At 36.1% G+C, this 23,759-nt stretch overlaps 4 protein-coding genes across 5 annotated transcripts; 2 read left to right on the forward strand and 2 right to left on the reverse strand.

Moving 5' to 3' along the window:
• The first annotated feature begins 10,523 nt into the window (after nt 1-10,523).
• LOC105794141 (protein KINESIN LIGHT CHAIN-RELATED 3) lies at nt 10,524-13,966 on the forward strand. 2 transcript variants are annotated; one of them, XM_012623150.2, is made up of 3 exons: nt 10,524-10,942; nt 11,203-13,336; nt 13,492-13,966. In XM_012623150.2, exons 2-3 carry the CDS (start codon nt 11,358-11,360, stop codon nt 13,703-13,705), a joined length of 2,193 nt encoding a protein of 730 aa, XP_012478604.1. In that variant the 5' UTR covers nt 10,524-10,942; nt 11,203-11,357; the 3' UTR covers nt 13,706-13,966. The 2 variants fall into 2 exon arrangements, with proteins under 2 accessions (XP_012478604.1, XP_012478605.1); XM_012623151.2 differs by having other exon boundaries at nt 10,524-10,821.
• An 89-nt stretch (nt 13,967-14,055) lies between these two features.
• LOC105794139 (pentatricopeptide repeat-containing protein At5g39350) lies at nt 14,056-16,579 on the reverse strand. The gene has a single exon (XM_012623149.2). The coding sequence runs from the start codon at nt 16,577-16,579 to the stop codon at nt 14,114-14,116; it is 2,466 nt and encodes an 821-aa protein (XP_012478603.2). The 3' UTR covers nt 14,056-14,113.
• Nucleotides 16,580-16,679: 100 nt separating this feature from the next.
• Nucleotides 16,680-20,183, forward strand: LOC105794144 (uncharacterized). Its single transcript, XM_012623156.2, has 10 exons — nt 16,680-16,828; nt 16,926-17,000; nt 17,094-17,180; nt 17,339-17,395; nt 17,989-18,081; nt 18,661-18,733; nt 18,833-18,908; nt 19,064-19,154; nt 19,665-19,821; nt 19,910-20,183. Exons 1-9 carry the CDS (start codon nt 16,778-16,780, stop codon nt 19,782-19,784), a joined length of 723 nt encoding a protein of 240 aa, XP_012478610.1. The 5' UTR covers nt 16,680-16,777; the 3' UTR covers nt 19,785-19,821; nt 19,910-20,183.
• Nucleotides 20,184-22,817: 2,634 nt separating this feature from the next.
• On the reverse strand, nt 22,818-23,538 carry LOC105794142 (uncharacterized protein At2g29880-like). The gene is made up of 2 exons (XM_012623152.2): nt 23,002-23,538; nt 22,818-22,926 (listed from the first exon to the last, which is right to left on the reverse strand). The coding sequence occupies exons 1-2, from the start codon at nt 23,365-23,367 to the stop codon at nt 22,846-22,848; spliced, it is 447 nt and encodes a 148-aa protein (XP_012478606.2). The 5' UTR covers nt 23,368-23,538; the 3' UTR covers nt 22,818-22,845.
• Between the last annotated feature and the right edge of the window lie 221 nt (nt 23,539-23,759).

Raw genomic sequence — 23,759 nt, forward strand, 5'->3', positions numbered from 1 at the left:
CCGATTAGGGTCAAAATCGGGCTGTTACAGTATTGGTACGTGTAGATAAATTTATTTTCCCTGATGACTTTGTTATTCTAGACTTTGAAGCAGATAAAGAGGTGCCAATCATCCTAGGAAGGCCTTTCCTAGCAACTGGAAGTACCCTTATTGACGTGCAAAATGGCGAGCTTCTATATGTGTTTAGGACGACCAGATAACATTTAATGTTTTTAAGACTATGATATTTCCTGATACACTTGATGATTGTTCTACAGTTTCTGTTTTAGAGGAATTAATCATGGAAATTTTGACATCAGACCCTCCAAGTGATGAAAAGGAAGAGGAATACTTAGCTTTGCTAGAAGCTAATCAAAAGGGATTTAACCCACAATCCTGCTTTGACTCTTTGGAATTAGAGAATAGAGATTATGCCCAACCTAAATTAGAATTGAAGGTACTTCCCTCACATTTAAAATATGTTTACTCAGGCAACGCTTCTACTTTGCTTGTGATTGTTTCAGCAGAATTGACCGAAGAGCAAGAAGATAAACTCATCCTAGTATTGAAACAATTCAAGAAGGCTATCAGATGGACCATAAATGATATTTGTGGCATTAGTCTGTCTGTATGCATGAACAAGATCATATTGGAAGATGGCGAGAAAGGGACGATTGATGGACAACAAAGACTGAATCCCATCATGAAGGACATGGTAAAGAAAGAAATCATTAAGTGGTTAGATGCGGGTATAATTTACCCCATCTCAGACAGTTCGTGGGTAAGTCCTGTCCAGTGAGTGCCGAAGAAAGGAGGTATTACGGTCGTTGAGAATGAGAATAACAGGTTGATACAGACTAGAACGTTACAGGATGGATAATTTCATTGATTACCAGAAGCTGAACAATGCGAGTAGGAAAGATCAATTTCCTACCATTTTTGACCAGATGCTGGATAGACTCACGGGGAGAGAATATCATTATTTTCTCAGTGGGTACTCAGGGAATAATCAGACTATAGTAGCACCGGAGGATCAACACAAAACAACACATGCCCGTGCGGTACATTTGCATTAAGACACATGCCATTTGGTTTATGTAATACACCTGCTACATTTCAAAGATGTATGATTTCTATTTTTATTGACATAGTTGAGAAGTATCTGGAAGTGTTTATGGATTATTTTTCAGTATTCGGAGATACATATGATAATTGCTTAGCCATTCTAATTAAGGTACTAAGTGGATGCGAAGAAACAAACCTCGTATTTAACTGGGAAAAATGTCATTTCATGGTATGAGAAGATATTGTTCTAGGGCATCGAATAATGAGACATGGAATCGAGGTAGATAAAGAAAAGGTAGATATCATTGAGAAACTCCCACCTCCAACATCTGTAAAGGGTGTTAGAAGCTCGTGTGACCTAAGTTAGAGAGTTACACGAGTATGGACACGAGCTGGGACACGACCGTGTGCCCTATTTTGAATGCCCAGACGGTCTGAGACACGGGCGTGTGTCCCCTGCACCTTGGAAAGTTTTGAGAATTTGCAAAAATTTCTCTGAGTACCCGGTTTAGCCCTGACTTGTTTATAATATATATTTTGGGCCTCAATGGCTCATATGAGGGAACATGCATGGTAAACACTTAATGGGATCCAAGAACTCTGCCCAAATTGTCCCTAATAACTATAACTGTGCAGAACAGCATGGAAGTCGTACTGAAAGAAGCATCAAAATTCACCAGTATAGTGCCTTCTGGAGGCCGCCAATACTCAACCCTAATAAGGCAACCAGGTAACCTCTTTTGCACCGCATTCAGTTCCCTAAGATAGTATATGACCTTGCGAACAATATCCTACACTTAAACAATAGCATTTGCATGTACACGCTGATTTCGAGCAAGCCAAATATACTATAGTGCACACACAGTTTGCCAAGAAATGGTTGGGTTAGAAACAGCCAAAAGAAAATAAAACCAGCCTTGGAATGATATTCCAATGAAATCAATTGGCCATGTGTTTTGCAAGTCGTCCCAAACATCGGCAACCGAAGGGCAGTCACGGAAGATGTGCTCTATTGTTTCAAGTGAAATGAGGCATCAAGGACATAAAGTAGAAGGTCATAAATGTTGATTGTATAAATTGTAGTAATTAAGGATGTAATCATTGAAAATATGCCAAGTTGTAATTTTTACTTTTCCTGGTAGCTATAGTTTCCATAATTTGTTGTAAACAAGCCTATAAGAGTCGGTAGTGTCAATAGAGTACTCCTTATCGAGTATGCCCCCTAGCCTTCCTCCCACCACACCAACAAATCATCATAAACTTCTCGAGAAAGGGGAATACAGATAACCATATTCACAATACTGGATTCCAGTACATCGATAAGAAAATGCTCATCCCATTGTCTAGTGTGTTGATTAATAAATTCGGACACATACATAATAGTTTGATTAATGCCTTGGTATTGTAATGATGCTCAAGTAGGCTTGGAATCCAAACATCATCCCACACCCGAACACGATAACTCATACCCACACGTCAACTCAGCCCTGAGTGAAGTAAGCCCTTCGCAGCCTAAATGTTCTTTGTCTTACATAACTCAACCCAAGCACACCAATGAATACCACCCCGACCACTATGACACTTCCACCAAATTCGGCCAATGACACCCTCTAATTCGGCACAAAAAGAAGTAGATAGTAAAAAAAGACATAGAAATAGTAGGGATAGATTGAAGGACGCTCTTGAAAAATACCCTCCGCCTGTTACGTCTCACCATACTAGGAAGCCCTAAATACCTCTCAGGTTCAGTGGAAACTCGAACCACCAAACAGTGAGAAATGCTAGCCATAATTAATTCCACCACATTTGAGCAGAAAAAGATCAATGACATTGTAAAATTGACACACTGCCTCAAAGCTTGCTCGTACTTTAAAAGAACTTGTTTGAGAAATAAAGCACTAGCAACCGTGGCTGTAACACTCCTAACCTGTCTCCATCATCGGATTAAGGTTACGGAGCATTACCATACAAACCAGAACAATTAACTTCAAACCATATTAATAGTGTCGTTTAATATTCATTACAAACATAGCAAACATACACATTTGACCTTCAATTGAGCTTTTGTGGCCCTAATAATAGTTCGAGATCAATCTAGGACTAATTTGAAATAATTCAAAAAATCTAAGGAAAAATTAGCAATTTAGAAAACAGGAGTCACACAGCCGTGTGGCTAGGCCGTGTGACATAGCCCAGACTGTATGGTGCTCAAACAATTAGACACACAGCCGTGTCTTAGCCCGTATCCTAAACCGTGCAACTCACTAACTTGGGTCACACGGCCGTGTCGTAGGCCGTGTGCTAGACAGTGTAATTCTCTAACTTGTGTCACACGGTCGTGTCATAGGCCGTGTACTAAACTGTGTCTTAGGCCATGTGATACTCACACCTAAAATAATAAGTGACACACAGCTGTATAGCCAAGCCGTGTGTGTCACACGATCGTGTGACAGCCCGTGTCCCAGGTCGTCTGCTCCATAATTTGACCCTATAAACAAGCCATTTTAAGTCCAAAACTTGCCCAACCATTCGCTCCATTTGTGCATACATTCAATAAACCTAAACACCTTTCAAACACATATAAACATATCAATTCAATCAACCTATTTCTCCTAACCAATATGCCATTCAAAGACACCTCATTTATACCAAAACAACTTCAACCAAAACAAAGCTATATTGCCACATCTCAAGCACAAAACCTAGTCAATTTAGCTACCTAATGACATCAATTATAACTATTCACTTTTCATAATAAACATACCAAAAGGACCATATGTTTCAAAGTACTTAAAAGTGACCAAAGGACATAAACATACCAAGTTGTCCATTAGCATATTCAAAAACTTCCATTATAAAAAGTCCTATACATGCCATTACAACCTTGGTCAAAATAACTCAAAAACTATCAAAGTGATTGTTGGATAATGTGATAGAACTCCGACAAGCTTCAAACCGATTGAGCTTCCGATAATCTAAGAAATAAAGGAAAATAACTACATAAGCAACTAGTGGTTAGTAAGCTCGTATAAGAGAAACTTAAACTTGCCAGTTCACCACATTTAAACATTCAACCATGTTTAGAAGTTCATACATATACTTGATATTCCTATTAATATAATCCACACAATTAGTAGAAGATTTAACCATGTAACATCATAAAACACAATAAATACCATGAAGTGAATTGAATCCATTTACCTTTCTCATATGAACATAAATATTCTATGATAATGCATACAAGCCTTTTCATTTCCCTTTACTTACCTGTTGAACCATCTAAAATTACATTGGATACTCAGGAATAGTGTGCCTTTCCATATAACCGTAACATTTCCTTTTTAATAGTGCTCACACGAGTTGTGAAATGGGCCTGCTTACACAAGTTATGGGTCAGAATGTTAGATATACGATACTGCTCACACGAGCTATGGAGAATCCCAAACAAATGCAGGACCTCAACCATCAGTAGGACATTCAAGACCAGCACCCAAAAGATGAAATTGCTAATGACATGTCATTTGTATCCTAAGAATTCTTAAGGTTCAAAAAGGACTAAATAACCGTCAACATTCTCAAATATTATCATATTCATCAAGTCAAAATAATTTTAATATTTTACAATAAGAAACTCAATTCAAAACTTCAAATGACAAATCTAAATCTTTATACAAACTTACCTCGACCACCATAGTTGTTACAACTAAATTGACAGCTAATCTGTGATTTGCGCATTTCCCTGATTCAAGTCCGATTGATTCTTTTCTTGAACTAAATAATAATTTAACTCAATTATTATAATTCCAGCATTCTAAAGAGTATTTCTATGCAATTAAACCCTTCCATAATCAATTTACAAATTTACCCCAAATACTTTAACTTTCTTACAATTTAGTCCTTAAGTTCATAACTTGCATTTTCACCATTTTTCTAACTAAAACATGCTAACCGGTTTTACTAGGGGACCTAAACAGCCCATATTTACCCATAATTTCACATTAATCCCAAGGAATTTTTCACTTTTAGCAAATTAATCATTAACCCTAAATTCATCAAAAATCACTTAACAAAACAAGTTTATTTAACCACCAAGTTTAATAATTTATCAATTAGCATCACAAATTTATCAATTTCATTCCTGAAATATCCTTCAACTTTTAACAATTTTGGAAATTAACCCTCGGGCTAAGTAGATTAAGCTAAAACGAGCTCAAAAACATAAAAATCACTAAAAAGGGGACAAATTTACATACCTTACAATAGCAAATAGCTTGACCGAAACTTGCTTCCTTCTCTAATGGTGTATACGGTTTTGTAAGGCTAATGAGGAAGATGAATTGGTTTTTTTACCCTTTTGTTTTATTTAACTTATCATTTAATTATTAAATTACATAATTAACATTTAAAAACTATTAAATTTACACTAAAACCTAGCCATAAACATCCACTAACTTAGGATTTGGTATAATTACCATCCAAGTCCATTAATATAGATTTCCACATCCATTTGATCCTTTTAACCAATAGAAATCAACCTTTGCACCTTTTTTAATTTAGTCCTTTTTACCTAATTAACTATATAAACTTCAAAATTTCTTAATGAAAACTTAATACTACCGTCAATTAACCTTATAAACATTAAATAAATATTAAAATATTTATTCACTCATCGGAATTGTGACCTTGAAACCACAATTTCTAACACCACTAAAATCGGGTTGTTACAATGGCTTCCCTGAAAAGAATACAATCATCCACAAACAACAAATGGGAAACCTGCGGACCACCACAACTAATCTGAGCCCCCCAATCAAATTATCCCGAAGTGCTTATCACATAAGAGAGGAAAGCCCTTCACTACAGATGAGAAACAAATAAGGACTCAGAGGGTCCCCTTAACGAAGTCCTCTGCCTAATGAAAAAACACAACCCACCTCCCATTCAAAATGACCGAATAAGAGACCGAAGTAATGCACCCTAAGATAAGAGTCACCCAGTTCCTGGAAAAACCCATTTTCAACATTAAAAGTTCCAAGAAAGACCACTCCACCCGATCATATGCCTTACTCATGTCTAGTTTCAAAGCAAAGTGCCTTTTCTTCCCCATCTTCTTCTTGCGCTACACATTGAGAATCTCATAAGCTAGTATAATGTTATCCGTAATTAGCCAACCAGGGAAAAAAACACTTTGAGCATACACAAGTGCAAGATAGACTAAAAAGGATTAACCAAAACCTTCTAAATGATCTTGTACAACACTGAACATAAGCTAATAGGGCGAAACTATTGCATACTGGTAGGATTTGAAACTTTTGGAATAAGAACAATATGCGTCTTATTAATGTCCACCAGTAACAATCCATTGTTCAAAATACCAAGGCAATAAGAGCTAACATCCCTACCCACTATGTGCCAAAACTTTTGGTAAAACAGTGCAGGAAGCCCATCAAGGCCGAGGCTTTTGTAGGTGCCATTAATTTCACAGCGCATAAACCTCAATTTCTGTGAATCTCGCTGTAAGGGTCGAATTCATCTCATCAATAATACACGCAACAACCCCTCCAAAATATGACTAGGATCACCATGCACACAAGTAGTGAACAATTCCACAAAATACGTAGTTGCAACATCAAACAATGCCACATTCTCCTACACCAAACGCCTATCATCTAGCAAAAGACAACTAATTCTATTGACCTCCGTATCTAAGTTGTGGAGCGATGAAAAAATCTTGTGTTCCTATCACCCATCTCAACCAATTAACATGAGCTCATTGTTCCCAGTACATCTTCTCCTTATTAATTTCCATGTTCATGTCAAGCTTCTTAGTCAACTCCTCTAACAGATGCTCATCATCAATGTCACCCCTATGTAGATTGGAAAGACGATGACTCAGATGACCTTTTTGGCCATTCCATAAACTAGCGGCCCATTGTCGTAAGCCATTACAAAGATGCGCGAGGCGCAGCAGAGCACAACCCTAACTACTAGCCCAAAGACGAAAAATTACTAATTTACAGGATTCCTTTAAAACCCACCAAGACTCAAAATTAAAAAGACGTTCAATCAACCGTAAAGGCTAGATAGTGTCAATCAATAGAGGACAATGATCTGAAAAGGAGTGAAGGAGATGCCTCAAAGAGAAAGATGAAAACCAATCCCACCAAGCTGGATTAGCTAATCCCCTGTCAAGCCACTCCCTGATGTTATTATCAACAAAGTTTCCCTGTTCCCATATAAACCATGGCCTAGCAAACCCCAGATCATCCAAGCAGTAATTCGTTAAGACATTTCGGAATTTCACCATTCGTCGTTCATCCTGGAGTGCGCCCCTTGCTTTTCGAAAAATAAGAGAATCTCATTACAGCTACCACACACCAATCAAGGCAAAATCTGATCATGACCAAGGGTCCGTAAAGTGGTCCAAGACTCAAATTTGAAGAGTAAATTTGGAGAGCCATAAAACCCTATAAATTACCACTCTGACTCCCCCACTATCTCCTGAACAACCACATCAATATGAAATCGAGAAAAACTACGCAAACTCACAGGCACATCAGGACGCCATCCCAACTAAGGCCCCTCCGTGCGCCATCAACCTCAACCTCAATACAATCAACAAAATCACTCATACACCGCACTTTCTCCATTCAAACACGATCCAATTTTGTCTCCATAAAGAAGACAACAAGGGAATTATACAATTTCAACATATATCGAAGCCTGCAAACAGCCCGTGGACTCTCCAACCCACAGACATTACAGCACAAGATTTTCATGGCTATCGGTCTAACTACTCCTTAGTGGCCACCAATATCAGATATAAACAAATGATAGAATGCTCATCAGTATCATCTGCCAAATCCGAACCGGCAGAAATGTGAACTAAAGAGCGATCAGTTCGCTGTCGTTTCTTCCCATCAAACCCATCTAGAGGACTATCCTCCGAATCATGTAGCATGAGTACCAATCCTGTTCCCCTCACACCACACCCAGTACCAGTCGCAACCATCCCTTCCAAGTTGATCCCTAGAATCAGATTACGGGGCCCCAAGAAAGATGTGGAAGGGGGAATCAGCTAATGTACCCCTCATTTCATGCGAAATGCTAGTACAAGGAAAGACACCAACAATCCCCTTTCACAACCAGATGATGTCAACAATATAGTAACCCGCCTACCCACCACCCGAAATGAGATATCCCAACCCATATCAAAATCAGTGACCTTCCTCATTAATCGAAGGACAGAACCCATCCCCATGCCCTAAGCAGCCACAAAAAAAGCAGAATAGCATAAGCTTCTCATTGGAATCGGACGTAAACAGAAGTCTTCGAGGAAAGTTGAATCTTCTTTCGACGCTTCAAAGGTAAGCGAATATTAAGGCTCACACGCATACGAAAATAGGAAAGGAGACCAGCATTAACCTGTTTCACATCATAATCCTCAAACTACCCAACAAAATTCCACAATTGTTGAGCAACTACCTCCGAAAAAAGCCCAAGCGGTAAATCGTAAACCTGCACCCAAAAGAATGAGTAAACCAGTGGTACCAACAGAGGATCCTCTGTATTGTTCAAGTAGTGAAAAACCAACAGGTGACTGTTAAAGGTCCAAGGCAGACCCTTCACATCCCAATCAATGTCAACCTGGTTAAAAAAATGAAACAGAAACTGCTTCTCGCCAAGCTCCAAAATCTGAATCCCACCCAAATGATGTCATAAATTTGCCAAAGTAATTCGCATAGCGGGAAAGTGCACCACACTAACAATCGCAAAACAACCTACAAAACAAAACTCATAAAGGTATTTTGGGACAATCGAACCCCCTGCAAGGTGGAGGACATCATCTTCCTCCTCCAAAATTCGCAAATCTGCCAAACCAATCTCTATCAGCAATAGAACGCATAGCACTGTTGCGCTAAAAAACTTCGATGCAAGACGACTGCTTAGCAACTAACCAACCAAAATTAGAAATCGAAAAAAGAGAGTGCAGAAAATTAACGTTAAGGAGAACCAAAAAAGAAGAGTGCAAAAAATGGCGTACTAAGAAGCAGACGGAAGCGCGCCGAAACGACAGACTCAATAACAATCAATTATTTAAAAATCAACCGTCCAAATAATTTTATTTTTAGATAAATTTAACCGTTAATCCTAGCAATTATAAATTGGATAATTAATAATTCGATTTCATAAGAGCGCGCTTTTCCATTATGTGACAGCTGATCATGCGAAATGGACTGATTAATGAAAACTCAGCTTAAATTCCTATTTTCTTTTCAAAATATGCTTTTTTTTTCTTCTTTTGCCTATTTTAGCCATGCATTTAAGACCCTTGTCTTTTGTTTCTGTTTTTTTTTTCATAAATGACGTTTCTATTGAAATACCCACTCCCACACGTCCTTCCCTTTAAATGCTTGCTTGCTTAATAAAGATTTTAACTAATATGCATCGAATGAAATCACGAAGGTAAATTAATTTAAATATCTCATAAGTAATTGAAATTTAGAATTAGGTTTATTTTAAAAATTTGGTTCTATTTCTTAGCTTTTAAAATTTAAATGTAATTGTTACCATTGTTAAATTTAAGTTAATTTTTTTATTATTCATTTTTATATTTGGGTTAATTATAATTTTTATTTTCATATCCATTTTTAGTCTTTATGTTTAAGTTTCGTGATTGTCACTCCTAATAATATTATCTCTAATGTTTGAACCTACATTTCATTTTGGAAGTGCTATGTATTTTACCATTGCACTTAACACTTATTGGTACACCATATTTTTTTAATTGAGTGTTTTTTTCTTCAAAAATCACACCAAAAAATTTTAAAATAAAAATGTCAAGAATTGAATCTGTATTTTGAAATCTTAAAATAAAAATTTAGTCACTAAATTTTAAATTTTATAAAAGTAACAAAAATGAAATGGAATGCGAGTAAAAAGAAAAGCAGAATAAATAAATAAAAAAGAAGCAAATTGTTATCTTGGGGGGTACAAATACAATTAAAGAGGTTGGTTTCTTTTTCTTTACAAAACCTTTAATCATTTCCAAAGATAGGGTTAGTTTTATTTGTAATCCAATAGAAGCTTTGAATTGTAAAAACCCCTCAACTCTCCACCGACAAATACATACATCTTCCCTAATCTATGACCTCAAACTATTTTTACTAAAAGTACATAATTCCTAGAAAGTACCCAATATGTTATTTAAAGTTGGTGTCACAGTGTTTGATGTCGAGAGAAAAAGGGGTTTGCTTCACCAAAGTAGAGGGTGACTAATTGAGATGCTGCAGATTTTGAAGTGAAAGAGAAGGGAAGTAAACTTGAAGAGGATTGTGACAGTTTGTCCGTATGAAAAAAAAAAAAAAAACCACTATACAAAGTCAAAACAGGCTTTCAAATTTCATAATCCCAACCTGTCTGAGCCCCATTGTTGGGCAACTGAAAAGTCCACTGACCATTAACAACTTGCCACGTGGAAAGATCCCATGAAAAAACCATATACAGTTTGGCAGTTCAGGTTGCGGTTGCAGGCCGCGCAGGGCTTTGGGTTTGGGGAGAAGTCACTCCCTTTCCAATCTGACATTCTATCTAACCCCTGCCACTTTGCCTATGCATATATAATTAGCCATTTGTTTTTTTTTTTATCACAATTAATTACCACCCACATTTTTTTATAGCCTTTGACACCTTCATTTCCTTTTTAACTTTCCCTGGATTTCCCTCTTCTGTGTCCCTCCCAAGTCTCCGGCTTTTTTTTTTCCAAGCATCCAAAAGGTATTTTTTTTTCTTCCTGTGTGTATAAATCCATTTTTTTGTCGGTCTCCTGACATTTGTCGTTTTTATGAGAAACCCAGAAAAGATATCACCTTGTTTGTTTCATGACTGTTTTATTGAGGTATTATAATGGCTTTACTCTTTTTTCTTTTTCATTTTACTTATAATTTGTTATATTAGCTGGTGGTTAAATGATTGATATTTATTTATGTTGGTTTCTATGATTATCTTTCTTTATTTGTTGATGATGAGTTAATGAATATTTGAGTGGATTTAATCATGGAAGATCTGATTGATGAGTTTAATGAATATGTGGGAGAAATTATTATGATGAGCTAAAAGGCTTAACTTATGGTGTTGTTGTTTTTTTTTTTTTTATAGGTTGCTATAAAATTGGGTGTGTTACAGAATTTATGCTTTCCCTTGCTTGGATCTGGCGTTTCAATTGTTTGATAGGATAAGATAGGATTGAGTTGAATTGGAAACCAATTTGGTGGTGATAAGTTTAGGATATTTGTGGGTTTTGGCACATACTGATGCCAGGTGTTCCCATGGATGAAATTAAAGAAGAGGGTGTGATGAATGAAATGAAAGGGACTTCTGCACATGTTAAGGAAAATTCGGTTTCCAAGATAACACCAAGTCCGCAAAGCCCTCGTGGTGATAGGATGGTTCAGGTTGAGACCTCTATTGAGCAGCTTTATGAGAATGTATGTGATATGCAGAGTTCTGATCAGTCACCTTCGAGGCAGAGCTTTGGATCATATGGTGAAGAGTCCAGGATTGATTCGGAATTGCACCATCTTGCTGGAGGAGAGAGTACAGAAGTTGAGATAATGAAAGGGGAGGAACAGGAGGTGGATAAACCAGAAGATGATAGTCGTAGTAATTCATCTTCTAAGAAGGGAAGCTCATCGAGTGGTAAGAAGTCAGGGCTGCTGGACAAGCCCAGACCCACAGGTGTAAAATCCATTTCTTCAGGTGATGTGAAGAAAGTGTCTCGGCCACAACTGGACTCTGAATCATCAACAAAACCCAATGTTAAGGGGAAAACTCCACCTGAGAAACCTCCCATCAATAAGGGGAAAGTTAAGACTCTGAAGAAACCAAACACGGGAGTCTTACCCATGAAGAAAGGGAAAGGATCAAAGCTACAAAATGGAACTGAGGATGCTTCCGAGTCGGGGTTAGGTAATCCTGATCTTGGGCCGTTTCTACTCAAACAAGCTAGGGATTTGGTGTCTGCAGGAGACAATCCCCAGAAAGCTCTTGAACTAGCACTTCGAGCAGCCAAATCGTATGAACTTTGTAGCAGTGGAAAACCCAATTTAGAATTGGTCATGTGTTTACATGTCACAGCAGCTATATATTGCAGCCTAGGCCAGTACAATGAGGCAATTCCTCTTCTTGAACAATCAATCGAGATTCCAGTGATTGAGGAAGGCCAAGAGCATGCCCTGGCTAAGTTTGCCGGTCATATGCAGTTGGGTGATACTTATGCTATGCTAGGACAGCTAGAGAACTCAATAACCTGTTACAGCACTGGTTTTGAAGTCCAGAAACGAGTTCTTGGAGAAACTGATCCTAGAGTTGGTGAGACCTGCCGGTATCTGGCTGAAGCTCATATGCAGGCATTGCAATTTGATGAAGCTCAGAGGCTATGTCAAATGGCTCTTGACATTCACAGAGAGAACGGTACGCCGGCTTCTCTTGAAGAGGCAGCAGATAGGAGGCTCATGGGTCTCATATGTGAAACAAAGGGAGACCATGAAGCTGCTTTGGAGCATCTTGTTTTAGCCCGTATGGCCATGGTGGCAAATAGCCAGGAGGCAGAGGTGGCTTCTGTTGATTGCAGTATTGGAGATGCATACTTATCTTTGTCTCGATATGATGAAGCTGTTTTTGCCTATCAGAAAGCACTTACAGCTTTTAAGACAACTAAAGGAGAGAATCATCCAGCGATTGGGTCAGTCTTTGTCCGGTTGGCTGATTTGTATTACAGGACAGGGAAATTAAGGGAATCAACATCATACTGCGAGAATGCCCTTCGAATCTATGAAAAGCCCATGCCAGGGATTCCCCCGGAGGAGATTGCCACTGGCCTCACTGATGTTTCTGCCATCTATGAATCAATGAATGACCTTGATCAGGCAATCAAGTTGCTGCAGAAGGCCTTAAAAATATACAATGATGTCCCTGGTCAGCAAAGCACAGTAGCTGGAATTGAAGCTCAGATGGGAGTTATGTACTACATGTTGGGGAATTATTCAGAATCTTACAACTCCTTCAGCAGTGCCATTTCGAAGCTACGCATATGTAGAGACAAGAAATCTGCCTTCTTCGGCATTGCTCTCAATCAAATGGGGCTGGCTTGTGTGCAACGCTATGCTATAAAGGAGGCTGTTGAGTTGTTTGAAGAAGCTAAAAGCATTTTAGAGCAAGAGTGTGGACCGTACCACCCTGATACACTCAGCGTATACAGTAATCTCGCAGGCACTTACGACGCAATTGGCAGGTACACAATTGTCAAAATCCCCAACACTCCTCTCCTGCCAGAAGGAAAGATATGCTTGTACTTGTTTGATTTTAGATTTTTTTTATTGATGAACGGAGAAACTGTTCAACTTGTTTCTAATGTTGTTTGTATCGTGTGACATGATGTTAAAGCAGGTTGGATGATGCCATTGAAATACTGGAGTATGTTGTTCAGACGAGAGAGGAAAAACTGGGGACAGCAAATTCTGAGGTAGATGATGAGAAGAAAAGGTTGGCTGAACTATTAAAGGAAGCAGGAAGAGTTGAAAGCAGAAAAGCCAGATCATTAGAAACCCTTCTTGATGCCAACCCTCATCATAATTCTAAAGCTGAGGGATTTAAGGTATGAATATGCTAAACATGAATTTATGTACTTTATGATTGAAGATAATATATTATAAATGGAGAAAGAAATGAAAGAAAAAAGAACACAGAGTTATGTTTTCTTTTCCCTTTTCTTTTTTGTTGGATAGATTCTCGGCATGGAGATGGGTATATATATAAATACTATGTTGATAATAAAAATGGGTGGACAGTGGGAGTTTGGGGGTGAAAGAGGTGTACTATTTATTGTACTTTTATATTTGATTAAAGGTTACTTTTAAGTCTCTATCGTTTGTGATTTTTATTATTGGTAAAAGTAAAGATTCTTTGTTGGCATTTTCTACTTAAGTTCAACTGCCATTTTCTATGAAAATGTTATGCAAAACCATATCATTATTAACAATCAAACAGCCTCATCAAGCAGGAGACTTGTTTAGGGTAGAGGAACATATCCTGCCTGTTTTAGTTCTAGTGTCAAACTATCTATCACAGGGTATATCTCTTCCGACTGATGGTGTGAACAATCACCCGCAACAAATACATGTATGTCATTATCAATTTCAATCCAACTACATCCAGGTTGCTTTTTAAGCCCCATGTCTTTAATTTCTGATCTAACCTTGACAACTTCATGTGCTTTCCCCAAATCTTCAAGAAGATTTGCAAGGAGGACGCGATAACCGATGCTTGTGGCATCAAGTTCAAATACGTGATTGGCCACAACCTTAGCCAGCTTTTCATCACCATGACTTCTGCAAGATCCAAGAAGTGAACCCCAGATACGATCATCGGGCTCACATGGCATGTCCATGACCAGATCATATGCCTGACTGAGGTGGCCAGCTCGTCCTAGAAGATCAACCATACAAGTATAGTGCTCAACTTGAGGCTGAAGTTTGTATTCTTCAACCATGCTTTGAAAAAAATTACATCCCATGTCAACCCTCCCAGCATGGCTGCAAGCAGAAAGAAGGGATGTAAAAGTTACAAGGTCGGGTTTCATGCCTGCTTGCTTCATTTTTACAAAGGAAGCAAACATTTTGTCCATGTCACCGTGCATTCCTAAAGCGGATATTATCGTATTCCAAGATACTTGATTTCTTTCATGCATGTTCTCAAATATAATCCATGAGTAATTGATGTCACCACATTTGGCATAAGCAGCAATCAGAGAATTACTCACAAGAACATTGGAATTCCACCCTTGCCGTATTAAGAAACAATGAACCTCCTTACACAGAATCCTAACTGACAAGTGAGCACAAACAGAGAGAATACATGCAGTTGTTACAGAATTGGGTCTAATTCCTTCACGCTGCATGTCACAAAATGCTGCTAAAGCTTCATCCAACCACTCATTCTGAGAATATCCACATATTAGGGCATTCCATGCAACCAAATCCCTGAAACGTAATCTAGAAAAAATATTTTGTGCAGACTCTATATCTCCACATTTTCCATACATATCAACTAGAGCACTACCAACATAAAAATCGGAAACACATCCTGTTTTAACAGCAAAACAATGGATTTCCATGCCTTTAGCCTTGAGAGCCAAGGATGAGCATGAGCGCAACACAGCCAAAAGCATCTGAGAATCAGGGAAACCATACTTGGACATGAAGTTACAGAACAGTTCCAGTGCCCTAAAGGGGAAATCATTCTGAGCAGAATTTGATATAACTGCACCCCACATTACCAAGTTATCACTATGAGATCTTCTGAAGATTTTCAAAGCAGATTCAGGATAACAACATTTGAAGTACATCTCTATAAGAGCAGTTTGAATTCTGGTGTCGTTTTCTAATCCAAAGGCAAGTATCAATCTGTGGATCTGTTTTCCTAAGCTTAAATCAAGTAACTGTGTGCACAAAACTAAAGCAGCCACCAATGTTGAAGAGTCTGGTTCAATTTCTAACTCTAACATCTCAACAAATAATTCCTGTGCCTTTGACAAACACTGATTAGAGACATACCCCATAATCATGACATTCCAAATCACAGTATTTACTCTCACTGATTCTTTATTTACTATACTATTGAAAACATGCTCAGCATTTCTAACATCTCCACATTTCATGTACATTTCAATCAATCCACTAACCAGAAACTCATCATTTTCCAATCCATTTTTCAAAACAAATCCATGAATTTCTCTTCCAAGAATCCATGACTTGATCGAAGCACATGATGAGACAGCAGAGAGACAACCTACCCGATTTGGGAACAACCTGTGTTCCTTAGTCATCAAACTAAAGATCATCAGTGAACCCAAGTAATCCTCTGACTGATAGAACCCGGAAATCATGGAATTCCATGAAACCAAATCTCTTTCACTCATTTTCTCAAAAATCTGAACTGCATCCTTAATTTCCCCACATTTGAAGTACATACCCAAAAGTGCATTCACAACATAAACATCAGCCAAAAATCCTAACTTTAATACATGACCATGGATTTGCCTGCTACTTTTAACATCCGAAAGCCCACCAAATGATTTAATCACACAAGGAAAGAACTTAAAATCTTGAACTTGGAAACCATTTCGAAGCATTCTAACATAAACCCTTATAACATCTTCAAACAACCCCTGTTCACCAAACTCCATAATAAGCTTATTGCTTGAAAACCCATCTTTGTTTTGTGGTTTCAGAGATGGGTTTTCATGGAAATTGAGGGAAGTGAAATGAGTCTGAGAATTGCTAGAAAGAGAAGATTTTTTAATAAAAGAAATATTTTTGGAGAAAAGAGGTACCGTAGAAAACAGTTGAAGCTTTTTTTGATCCTTAGAGTGATTTTGTAGGTGAAATGAATGGTGGTGGTTGAATAGTTTCATAGCTTCCATTTCTGCGTTACTCTTCGTAGTCTTGGAAGAGACGTCTAAAATAAAACCGCACATAAAATAACTTTTTTAAAGGGTTTTCTTTCCCCCTAAGATCTCGGGTCGGGGCTTACGGTACAAAATGCTGCGTTTTAACATACCTCACAAAAGGGCTTTCTGTTTAAGTTTTAACGCAGAGCTTCCCACTCGCCATTCAAAGTAGAAAGTTCGCTACAATTTGGCTCCTTCGATTGGGGGAAAAAAGTTGGATTTTGAATGGAAAACAAACAGTCCAGTTCTCCGGCAAGCTTCGTTGATTCGACAGTGGTAAGTAATTTTCATCCTGCATGCTTTTCGATTTTTTTAATTGTTTTCTTCAACTCTAGCTAATAATATTAATATATATACACACACCTGCGTTTAGGTTCCTGGGGATGTGGTGCTCGACCTCTCCTCCATGACCAACCAGACCATCAAGCTAGGTGGTGGTCTCCGTCAGGTCTGTCTGTTTCACTCTCGACCCTGTATATATTTTTGGCTTCAAAAGTTTCTTTAATGATAATGAAAAGTGGGTGGATTTCTTTTTACCTAGGATTGTGACGCTATTTCTGCTATGAAGGCCGGAACACTTAGGTTCTCGAAACCAAATAAATACTGGATTGAAAGTTCGCAAAAAAGGGTTAGCTTCATGCTTTATTTAATTCCTTAACTATTACAAAAAGGAGTGAATGCTGCATTGTTGTTTACTGTCAGTACAAAGCTATTTTATTACCGGGCGCCCAGTATTTTCGACATCAGAATTGTGAGTGATGTACTCATTTCTTTATCTTTAAACAGTATGTGCCTTGCGTGGAAGATACTATTCTTGGTATTGTGGTGGACTCTAAAGCAGATGTAAGTCCTCATCTGATTGTTAGTTGTATGTTAAATACTTTAGCAGTTCCAGTTCGCTTTTGTCTTTGTATTGTATGAAATATTTGTGTTTGCGTTCTATTTTGAAAGGTGTTCCAGGAGAGGAATCAATTTGGTTCTTCTCGTATGTTTGGACGAGTGAATAGACTATGCAAAGAAATTGAGAGTTCAGAGTTTTCTTTTCATTTTTTTTCCTTCTTCTCTTGAGTTTGTCTTTATGACCATGAAGAGTGGTAGGTGATACTGTTATATGATAATGGCTTTCATGATGAAAGAAAGAATAAAATTGGATGGAGGAGATTGATAGACACTTCCACTGTTGTATTCTTCACCTTGAAGTAACTAACACAAGCAAAAAACTTTATTGCTTTGAAGCTAATTATATATTGTACCCTGTTTGAATATGACTGTCTACCATGTCCTTTCTAGTTGCAATTATCCATATTTTGATGTGAGCTGTTTATATAAACATAATTTTTTTCGTATTACATAATCTTAAAAAGGTAAACCTGCTTTTTTGAACTGGAAACTACCTTTTCTCATTATTTATTTTATTGTACATTTGTTCCTTCCAGAATTTTCTGATTGACATCAAAGGACCTGCAATGGGTTTTTTGCCTGTGCTTGCCTTCGAGGGGGGGACCAGGAGGAATATACCAAAGTTTGAGGTATGGATACTTTCAGTTCATGTTTCGATTTACCAGCCATTGCATTTCATCTAGATGTTCTTATCCAGTGATAACTCATGGACAGAAATTAGTGGAATCTTTTCATAATTCAATCTTATTTTCAATGCGATTGATTGGACTGTACCATTTGGAGGTACATTATTTGCTGAGGAAAGCAAGCCCAGTCTTGTTTGACCCCTTGGACTTTCCAGAACTATGCGGAGCATCTCTGGTTTATTGATGTTTGAGTAACTTCATCAAAGTTTTTGATGGCATAAATCAGAGTATCATAGAGTGAATATTTATACAAATATCATATTTCAACCGAATTTCCTTTCTTTGTGCACCAATACACGGATGCATAATTGTTTGGTTGTATCTTCTGTGAGATTGATATTTCATCATTTCTAGAATTTTTTTTATGCTCACTAACAATGTTTTGAGATTAATTCTCGCAAATCTTGAAGTTTAAAATCAGAATGGGATTGTTTTCTGAATTTTGTGTGCACATGTTTTCAATTATTAATATGGTATTTTGTCTCAGTCATGCTTCCTTGTGTATAATTCTCATTGTTACAGGTTGGTACTCTTCTTTATCTTCGGGTTGTGAAGGCAAACTTTGGCATGAACCCTGAATTGTCCTGCACTGATGGTTAGTCAACATGCTTTATATTTGTCACAATTTTGCGTTCTTTCCTTGTGAATGTCTTAGTTTTGTTTAGACGTTACCTTTAAAGTCTGTTATGTATAGCCAGTGGAAAAGCTGCTGAATTTGGCCCCCTCAAAGATGGATACATGTTTGAAACTTCAACTGGCCTGTCGAGAAAGTGAGTCAGCTCTTTATTTATTTGAGATATTTGACTTTCTATTTTTATCAGTGCTCATTTTAGCTCTTTTCTTCAAAGCACTTAGGTAGCTTTTACGTTTTTCATTTGGGTGGAATAATTCTCTTGGTCATCTTCTTCTCTTTTTCCCATTACAGGCTGTTAAGTTCACCAGCATGTCCGGTTCTTGAGGCTCTTGGCAAGAAACTCTCCTTTGAAATAGCTGTTGGCTTAAATGGCCGGGTTTGGGTATGATTCTTGAGTCAGATAAAAAGTAAATGTACTTGGGAGGTCCCTGTATTATAGGGACCTAATCAAATTATTCCCTCTATTATTAAATGGATCAATTTAGTCCATACACTATTAAAAAGAATCAAATAAAGCCAAATTAGAGTTTACTGTTTAAAAAATTTTCATTTACTATTTAACAGAATTAATATTTTTAAATTTTTATCTTCTGTAAATGAAATCTTTTGTTTGGAATTGAACTGTAGCTGAAAAGAATAATTTTCAAGATATTTTTTTTTGTACAGAAAATGTTAACTTTATTACAGTTTGGACTTATTTGATTCTTGTTAATAGTATAAGGATTAAATTGATCTATTTAATAATAGAGGGACTAATTTGTCATGTCAACTGAAAAAATCATTCAGACACCTCTTGAGCAACTGATTTTTCATTTTTAAATGCAAGAAGTTAGAACTCTATTGAAAATTTCCTTAACACTAAGACTACTCAAAAGTTGGTGCATTATTGAAGGTGAATGCTGCCTCTCCAGACACCATTGTTGTTGTTGCTAATGCAATCATGAACTCGGAATGCCTAAGTGGAGCACAACAGATAATTATGGTGGATCATTTACTTAAGAACATCCAATAATGAGTTCGGAAATTTTATGGATAACTTCTAACCTGTGGTGAATGGTCTTTCCTTTTTGAATCATTTGGTCTGATTTTCGTTTATTTTTATGGAACTAGCATAAATCTCAATGTTTATTGGTGCAGCTGTATGATCTGACGGACTCACTGGTCGTCGTGTTGCTACGAGAGACCAAAAAATGAACAGCGAGTCAAAGTTAGTGGCCTTATATGCATAAGATGAACATGTAAAGATCATTTGGCCTTCCATGATTGCAATATCTTGAATGTTGGCATGTGTTTCGCTTTATTGAGTATTCCTCTATAGAACTTTGAATTATCCTAGAAGGTAGCTGAGAAACACAAAAAGGCAGTGGTGTATTTCATTTGCTATAAAATTATTTTCTCTTTCTATTGAAAATTGCTATATATATATATATATATATTGGTTCATTAGTGGAATAGGAGCTAAAACGGCCACCCAACGGCTCAGAGAGATTTGGTCATAGACAACTGAGATAAACGAGGTTACATCTGGCATAGAAAAAGAGCTACAAATGCTTAACCTCAAATGTCATAGACAACTTAGAAAAAGTGACTATAGCCTAATAGTAACAGACGGCATAATAAATGCTCCAAATAAGTCTGTTAAGAAAGAAAAAGATTCTAATGGTAATCGAAAGATTAAATCCATTTTAGACTAATAATTGAAATCATTTAATTTAAATTTGTTAAGGAGAGGTGGGAATCTTATATTCTCAACCAAGGTTTTGTTTCTCAATTCTATGGAGAGTATCAATAGGAGCTCCAACGAATTCATGGAGTGGATGTATCTCGATTGGTGAAAATATAACTTACAATAGTTCGCGGAAAAAGTGTTAGTATTGTGCATAATATTAATTATGGATATTGTGCCTATGGAGATTCAAATCACCAATCAAGGCTTATATAACTTGTTAAAATTATTTTATTAAATTCAAATTTATTATAAATGCTATTTTTCAGTTACTAGCTACTAAGTGATTTTTTTAAAAATTTTATAGGGTCATTTCAATAAATTTAACAAAAGAAAGTTTTAATAATGTTAACAACTGGACTTGTATTTTCAAATCTAAAAAGTAGAGACTAAATTCTTGGAAATAAAAGTACAAGGACTAAATTTAAATTTGTGGCAGCATATTTTAACCTAATTAAAAATTATTTAAATTGAATTAATTTTATTAAATTGATTTAAGTAGATTAAAAATATTCAAATGATGATTGAAATCCGATTAAACTGATAATTGAAATTAATGTAAAGAAGATTTTGCCCGAATTAATTTTTCCAATGCAACCTGCTTTCGTTCTGGCAGCTTGATTATTAACAATGTCATGGTGACATTTGAAAATGTTCATCATATGAAAAATAAAGGAAGAGGTAAGATATGAGAGATAGCTACAAAAATTTATATAAGCAAAACGTATGATAGAGTGAACTGAAATTACTTAAACTTTATCCTAATTAAATTATGTGGGTTAATTGATTTATGATGTGTATTACTACTGTCAAATACAAGTTTACTCTTAATGGTGATGAAGTAGGTCCAATTATTCCTCATTGTGGTTTGCACTAAGGAGATCCACTTTCCCCCATTTCTTTATTTATTTGATGTGCTGAAGGTTTGGGTTTTATTTTTCAATAGACAGAGTGAAGAGGTGATTTGCATGGAATTTCCATATGCAACAATAGTCCCACCGTTTCACATGTATTTTTTTTTTGCGGATGATAGTTTCTTTTTCTTTTGGGTTAATGAGTCAAAATGTCTAACGGTACGTGTGGTTCAGTGTAATGAAATAGAGCTGTAATTTGAATAGAGTTATAATAGAATAAAACTGTAATCAGTAATTCAATTGCTTGGTTGAATGAAATAGAATAGAACTATAATAGTATTCTTTTGTTTAGTTTAATGAAATGGTTTTATAATAGTATAAGGAAAAAAACTAAAATCACTAGAATACCCTTAGCAGAACTTTTTAGGTAGATGATTATTGTCATTGTTATTAATTTTAATAAGATTATTATTAAAAATAATTTAATAAAATAATAAATAATTTAACCATATTTTAACATAATTATTATTAAATATAATTTAATAAAATAATATATAATTTAATAAAATTCTTAATATAATTATTATTTTATGAATTAAAAATCATAATATATAATATACTATAAAAACATATATTATCTACTTTATTATTTTTAAACGCAATACATATTTAATGTGCTAAAATATCATTAGTGAAACAAATAATTTAATTATTCTACAATAAAAATAAAATATTAGAAGTAACAAATAACTTGAGAATTATATTTCACATCCAAACATAATATTCATATATTAACAAAAAGTTACATGATTTCATTAGTTTATATGTCATAATCCATATGTTATAAAATTTTACAACATCAAAATGTTACAACATTGTAATGACATTCTATCATGTCATTATACCATCCAAATATTACAAACACAAAAAGTTACCAAAATATCATCAACACAACCATGATTTTTAATGGTCAGCAAGAAATCTTCTGACCCATTCCAATCACACAGAAGAAGGTAAATTAAAGAAAATGAGCATTTGCGTTGGATGATCTGGAATTTTTCTCAATGCGCAATAGCGCTCATCCTCAGTTAAACCTTCTACTTCACATAATGTTGGATATAATGTTAGAGCTCTTTCTTGAATGATCATTTCTGACATTTGTTGAATTAGCACTTCGGAGGCAATACTCCTACTGATTTCAACGCGAACGGTCCGTATGTTATTCGCCAATAAAGTGGCAGCATCATGAAATGAAGTAGAAGAAATATGATCACTTGCATCAGAAATATTTTTTTCTTCTTTAAAAATGTAGAATCACCTTGGTTTCTAGCTGGTTGCGGTTGTGTAGCTGAAAGATCTATGTCATCCAAAGAAACATCAGCTTCGTATCCATAGAAATCGTTTCTTTCTTCATGAGTATTTGTAGTAGTTACATTCTCAACATCTATTTCTTCAATAATATTAGCGTCTGTTTGAGTATCTTTCCCAGTGGCTCAATCTTTTGCGTAGATGGCAGTAAGTTGGTCATAATAAGGGAAACTACTATGTTTGAATTGACCGGCTTCTTTATGACTCTATAAAAATGAGGAATTCATATTAGATATAAGTTTGATCAAAATAAGATAATAAAGACTTGAAATAATTCTTACATTTATATATGAGTTCCACACCGCATCTTCAGCAACAACAACCTGTCTATGCTCATCCCAACCAAAACCGCTATTGTTTTTTCCACTAAGCATGTCATAAACGATTGACCAATTCCTTTTCAATATCCTAATCCTCGATTCAAGATTAGGTTTAGCCTTCAACATGGCATTAGGTAAAACTTTTTCTAACATTTTTTCCAACTCATTTAAATAACCAGCTTTGAATCCCGTATCAGCATTGAAGGTTCCAACATTGTGCAAGTCGACCATACAGGCAACCAACGCAGCATCTTCTTCTGGAACCCATTTCTTTTTGGTTCCTCGAGAATTTTGGAAAGAAACACTTGATTGTGAAAAACCTGACATAACTATCTTAAGAAAAAAAATTAAAATTAAGTTCAATATTATGAATCAAAAGGTCAGCCCTTTATAAAATTATAACACATGATGAATCAAAAGAAAATAAATTATAATTCAACAAGTCTAGTACAATACAAAAAACAATTCAAACACCACCAAAGTTTCATAAACTAGATACATGAAATAACATAAACAAAATAACGTTTACTATTTTTGCCCTAAACCTAACTAATTTCTAGATGCTTGCCATTCATTGAACATTTGGTTGGCTAGTTTCATTCTCCAAGTAGCCCATGCATCCGATGGATGAATATTCACGATATTCGGTTCATCGTCATCTATCACATTACTACGTAATCCCTCTCCCAACTCCACTTCAATAGGATCAAGACTCATAT

This window comes from Gossypium raimondii, chromosome 3 (genome assembly GCF_025698545.1).
Source record: "Gossypium raimondii isolate GPD5lz chromosome 3, ASM2569854v1, whole genome shotgun sequence".
Lineage (NCBI taxonomy): Eukaryota > Viridiplantae > Streptophyta > Magnoliopsida > Malvales > Malvaceae > Gossypium > Gossypium raimondii.

Coding starts and splice junctions, on each gene's coding strand:
- LOC105794141 (XM_012623150.2), top strand. CDS start 11,358: ATGCCAGGTGTTCCCATGGATGAAATTAAAGAAGAGGGTGTGATGAAT. Junction 13,337..13,491: donor ACTTACGACGCAATTGGCAG/GTACACAATTGT, acceptor ATGTTAAAGCAG/GTTGGATGATGCCATTGAAA.
- LOC105794139 (XM_012623149.2), bottom strand. CDS start 16,579: ATGTGCGGTTTTATTTTAGACGTCTCTTCCAAGACTACGAAGAGTAAC.
- LOC105794144 (XM_012623156.2), top strand. CDS start 16,778: ATGGAAAACAAACAGTCCAGTTCTCCGGCAAGCTTCGTTGATTCGACA. Junction 17,181..17,338: donor TTGAAAGTTCGCAAAAAAGG/GTTAGCTTCATG, acceptor ATCTTTAAACAG/TATGTGCCTTGCGTGGAAGA. Junction 17,396..17,988: donor TGGTGGACTCTAAAGCAGAT/GTAAGTCCTCAT, acceptor TGTTCCTTCCAG/AATTTTCTGATTGACATCAA.
- LOC105794142 (XM_012623152.2), bottom strand. CDS start 23,367: ATGTCAGGTTTTTCACAATCAAGTGTTTCTTTCCAAAATTCTCGAGGA. Junction 22,927..23,001: donor TGTGGAACTCATATATAAAT/GTAAGAATTATT, acceptor TCATTTTTATAG/AGTCATAAAGAAGCCGGTCA.